This window comes from Humulus lupulus, chromosome X (genome assembly GCF_963169125.1).
Source record: "Humulus lupulus chromosome X, drHumLupu1.1, whole genome shotgun sequence".
Lineage (NCBI taxonomy): Eukaryota > Viridiplantae > Streptophyta > Magnoliopsida > Rosales > Cannabaceae > Humulus > Humulus lupulus.
In genome coordinates this window covers 141,448,362-141,453,958 of record NC_084802.1, presented here as the reverse complement: position 1 = coordinate 141,453,958, position 5,597 = coordinate 141,448,362, and the positions used below count along the sequence as shown (strand labels likewise).

Here is a 5,597-nt window from a genome sequence, read left to right as displayed (position 1 = left end):
GACTTGAACCAAATTTTATTTTTGCCACTTAGGTTGACTTCTGTTGTAATTATTTTAAGGGTTGTAATTGCCTTGTAAACACCTTTTCGGGATCTCGTGTACAAACTCTTACATTTTAATGAAAAACAACTACTTTATGATCAAAATCTTGTAACCTTAATTCGTTAATTTCCTAGTAACACATTTATGTCCAAACGACTTGATTAGAAAGTCTTGCACTATTTAAAATACATAGTGTAATGGTCTTGGCTATCCAGGGCATTACACATCTTTTGACTGCGTAGGCTTGTTATAACTAGGTGGATAACCATGAATTTTGTAGCACTTTTTGATGGTATGACCAAGAACATTGCAGTGAGTGAAAAAATGTCGATTCTTTCTTGGAGGGTAGGATCTTGGAGGAATAGAATCAGTCTTTTAAGAGGAGGATTTAGCACTTGTCAGTCCAAATGCCATTGTTAGGGTTGAGTCTGCAGTGGCATTATTGGTGCTGCTCCATTGATTTTCTTCCTGAGTAACCAAGTGAAAAATCTTGCTGAGCTCAGGCAAAGGATCCATGAGGAGAACGTTTCCACTAACTTGGGAATAAGAGTCTTTAAGCCCCATGAGAAAGGACATTATGTATTCCATGTGGTAATGTTCTTGTAATTTCTTGAGTCCACCACATGTACTGTTATTACATGTACAGGAAGGTCTATAATTTGAGAGTTCCTCCCAAATTGTCTAAAGCTTGGTGTAATACATGTTGATGGATAGAACATCTTGCTTAAGGTTCATTAATTCCTTTATAAGATTGAATATGTGTTGTCCATTTTTCTGGTGAAATCTGACCCGAAGATTAGTCCAAATGACTGCAGCAGACTCATTATACAAATTGCTTGCAAAAATTTCTTTAGAAACAGAATTTAATATCCAAGATATCACAATATTGTTGTTACCGATCCAAGCATTGTATAAAACTGAATCAGAAAGAGAAGGTTTAGGAATTGAACCATCAAGAAAGCCTAGCTTGTTTTTTATCGAAATTGAAAGCCTCATTGCTCGACTCCAAGATGCGTAATTTTCTTGGCCAGTCAAAGGTTGAGAAACCAAAATGTTTCCGGGGTTATCAGCATGATGGAGATAGTAGGGATCAGCTGGATCTTCAAGGGGGTTCCTGGAGTTGGAAACATGAGAAGTCTGATTCCCTGTGATTTGTGAAGCAGAAGGAGGAGAGGACTCATCCTCTACTAATGGAGTTGTACCAGGTGATCCACGTGTCTCAGAAGACATTGTCGAGAAATTGAATCTTGATCAAACCAAGAATGGTAGTCGTCGAAGATGAACTGAACAAGTTTAAAGAAAAAAAAAGGAGAGAGAAAGAAGAACATAATTGAATCAAAATGGAAAAGAATATGAGTTTGAGAAAACACTACTCGTCGGAGTTTGAATAAGGAATGCACGACAAAGTAGGAATGAAGAAATCGAAAAAAATTCGATCGGAGAAATCAGAGGAGGCGGCGACTGGAGAATATGAAGAGAAGCTCAACTTCGCTGCTCTCATGCCATATTGTGGAAGAGAAGAAACATGAAAAGACTTTGTTTATTAAATGAATGACTTGATTAACATACAGAGGAAATTACAGTATGTATAGGAGAGAATAAAACAAGAAAGCTAAACTAGGCAATCTAACTAACTTAGACAAAAGGACTAACTCAAAATAACTAATATAACAAACATAAACAGAAAATAAAAACCAACTAACTAAAAACTATATAATCCTATTAAGGAACTTGTTCAACAGATGAATGTGTTGGGACTTCCACTCTCATTCAACATAAATAGGGAGGTAGGTTCGGGCATGTCGTATAATATTTACATTTGGGCAAGTTCTTTATTCAGTAATAGGTAATCTAAGTCTAAATTGAACCTTAATCAGGGTAATTTAGTTACGATTGTATGGGGCAAGATGGAGTCCTGCCATTTAATAGAAGAAAATATTGTTTCCTTGGTGTTATCATCATAAAATTTATCTTTCGGTGTGTATTTTTCCTTATATTTTGTATAGAGCTGCAACTAATGTTTCTGGTGTTAAAGACAACATTTTTCAGAAGAACGGAATGACTAATGGCAAAAGAAAGGGTACGAGACAGAAACATACAGGCAGCACTTGTCAAGACAACCTGGGTGAGGGTAACATCATATCTCCTACTATGTTTTATTGTAACTCAAAAAACTCCTTATTTTTTCCTGTCAATAGTTGGACAAACTGAGTTAGCTACTATACAAGTTTGCCTAGGCTCTTTTCTGGTACAGTGAAAGAACAAAGTCATGCTGGGATGTTCGATATCTCTTGTACTGATAGCCGAGATGTAGACTCTCAACTCATCACTATCGTGAGCGAAGGCAACACGAGAGTAAATTCAACTAGTTCTGAGGCTGGACTTTCCTCAATAAGCTTCTTGGCAGATGCTATTGCTGACCATAGTCATAAACAACTAGGTGAAAGATTAGCGGAGTGTGACCTCTTGCAAACATCATCTCTTGATTTTCCATGAAGCAGCAGGTGAAATTATTTGCAAAGATTGTATTACTAACCAGCTAGAGGTCCTCGATTCAGCTACATATGAAACTGCCAAATATGAATGCTGTGGTGATTTTGGAGATTGGATGGTATATTGGGATTCATACTATTTAAGAAACTTACTTCTATAATATCAAAACACAGACTTCAACATGAATGGAACATCTGGCAATCTGTGACATCACTGATAAGTCAAATGAATCTGTAGCTGAGTTAACTGGGAGGAATGCTAATCCTGAAATAAATGTGGTAGATTTTTGTATGTTGCAGAAAAAATTTGATTCCGCTAAACAAACCATGAATAATTTTGTACAACATGATGAGCTATCTGAGGGTGGTGGAGTTGCAGCTTGCAATTTTGTCTGCTATGAATGTGTCTATAACTTTTAGCAATATTAATGATTTAGAGAACTTGATGATACCAATAGGACTTTAAAAGATTGAAGTAAGGAATGGTTATTCTCAGATAGCCAGGAGCATATTATAAGGTATCTCTATAATTGTTTCACCCTTATATCTGGAGCAATCCATTAATCAGTTGGCTAAATTTATTATTAAATAGTTTTCACATTTAGCTCCAATTGCGGTTTCATGTGGACTCTTTTTCTACACCAGGTTGATGAACTTTAGTTGCATGTTGAATTTGGTTTTGGGTGTATGCTCTTTGTTATTTCGTTTTGAGTTGTCTTGTGTCTTGTCTAACTACTATAATTGCTTTTCTCGATAGTTCTTTTTCAACTTTTTTTGTTCAAACTAGATCGATTTCTCCGGTAGTTGTATATATTGAGGTGGGTACCCAGCATGACACTTTTGTGGCAAAACGGAAAAGAAAGTGAGAAGAACACGGTGTCAGATTTTTTTTTTTTCTAATGGTAATGAAATTAAAGGTTTGTTATATAGTTTCTTATTCATCATTCATTTTTCTGTAACAATATGATATTATCATCTCGAAATTACTAAAAATAAATTTAGTAGGAAATGAGCTTCAAGATTTACTGTTAGCCTAGTATGTAAGTTAACTATTAAATTAGTTAAACTAAACAGTAGATTGGGGCAGCTAACTATTGATTCAGTCAGGTGGTGTTGTCATTTTCTTTTAAGGAGCGTGTTACTAGAAAATTGGATTTGAATTGGGTAACTTCATGGATTAACCATTTTTAACCCTAACTCGTAATTAATGTTTCTCATATTAATGACATTATAGACACTTATAAATACATTAATATCCCTCAATGAATATTAGGATTTTCTCTTTTTTGTCTTGCACGTACCTAGGAGCCACCAAGAGGATCTACTCTCACCAAAAAGAGCAAACACATTTTCTCTCTCAAATCATCCAATCTCGAAGATCGTCACCATTTTTCTTCTCAGCAAGATTTGGAAAGTGACGTTATCTTCCACAACTCTTTTCTTCTCACCCAAGTTGAAAAAGATTGAATATTAAAGAGAAATCATCTCCCACACTTGAAGAAGATTGAACATTTGATTTGATGATGATTAAGTGTTTTTTTATTTATAGGTTAACGATATCTTGGGTAATAGTTTATATGGAATTTTCAAACTATTTTAGGCTAAAAAATCTGTGAAAAGAAATAATTTTATGTTGAAATGACGAATTTTTTATTGATTTCCGCGATTTAGGTCACTGTGTTCACACATACTTCACACGTAGTTCACACATTATTCACACGTAGTTTACACATTGTTAACACATAGTTCACATATTATTCACACATGATTCACACTTGGTTCACCCTAAAATACCCATAATGAAAAACCCCAAAACGACATGTCTTTTTGACTCCAACAAATACTCTAATAAAACATGAAAATATAGTTCAAACTAAAAACAAATAATTAAAGGAATCAAGCTCCTAAACTGAATCAACTTTGATGAGCAACACAAGCTTTTGTTCACCCTCAGAAGTGAACTCGACCTTTTCCTGTTGTAGAATTCTCCGGACTAAGTTGTTAAGTTCTTCTTTGAATCTCCTAGCTCGCACCCTCGTCACCGGACCAACTGAAACTTGAATTGGGTCGTTAGTCTTGATGTCCTCATCATTCCCCCCCTATTGAGAAGGATTTGTCCTCAAATCGTCACCTACGTCAAAAGAACTCAAATCAGTAACATTGAAAGTAGCACTAACATTGTACTCACCTGGTAAATCTAGTCGGTAGGCATTGTCATTGATTCGTTCTAGCACTTGAAACAGACCATCTCCTCGAGGTAGCAACTTGGAACGTCTTTGTGCTGGAAATCTTTCTTTCCTCATGTGCAACCACACCCAATCACCGGGCTCAAAATCCTGCTTGTGTCGTCCCTTGTTAGCTTGCTTGATGTATTGCTCTGTCCTCCTCTCTATGTTGAGGCGTGCCCTCTCATGGAATTGCTTCACAAATTCTGCCTTCTTCTTGCCATCTAAATTCACATGCTCAGAAACAGGTAAAGGTGATAAATCCAAAGGAGTTAAAGGGTTAAAACCATAAACAATTTCAAATGGTGAAAACTTAGTAGAAGAATACATGGAACGATTATAAGCAAACTCAACATGTGGTAAAAAATCTTCCCAAGTCTTAATGTTCTTACTAATGATATCCCTCAACAAAGTGGATAAAGTTCTATTAACTACTTCTGTTTGACCATCAGTTTGAGGATGACAAGTAGTAGAAAACAACAGTTTCGTTCCAAGTTTACCCCACAACGTCTTCCAAAAGTAACTCAAGAACTTAGCATCCCAATCTGACACAATTGTCCTAGGCATACCATGTAATCTCACAATCTCCCTAAAGAACAAATCTGCAACATTAGAAGCATCATCAGTTTTATGACAAGGTATAAAGTGAGCCATCTTAGAAAACCGGTCTACAACCACAAAGATTGAATCCTTCCCACGCTTACTCCTAGGTAAACCCAAAACAAAATCCATCGAAATATCAACCCAGGGTGAACTAGGAATAGGTAGTTGTAACGCCCTACTACCTTAGAGCCGTTACTTAGTGAGTTTAAAACAGAAATCGTGCTTTTGACTGACT

The 5,597-nt window shown here is 36.0% G+C and overlaps 1 protein-coding gene across 1 annotated transcript; it reads right to left on the bottom strand.

Annotated features, from left to right (window-relative positions):
- Positions 1-723: 723 nt before the first annotated feature.
- LOC133806326 (uncharacterized) lies at positions 724-1,272 on the bottom strand. Its single transcript, XM_062244442.1, has one exon. The coding sequence runs from the start codon at positions 1,270-1,272 to the stop codon at positions 724-726; it is 549 nt and encodes a 182-aa protein (XP_062100426.1).
- Between the last annotated feature and the right edge of the window lie 4,325 nt (positions 1,273-5,597).

What these genes read in the sequence shown, in the direction of transcription:
- LOC133806326 (XM_062244442.1), bottom strand. Translation starts at nt 1,272, where the DNA reads ATGTCTTCTGAGACACGTGGATCACCTGGTACAACTCCATTAGTAGAG.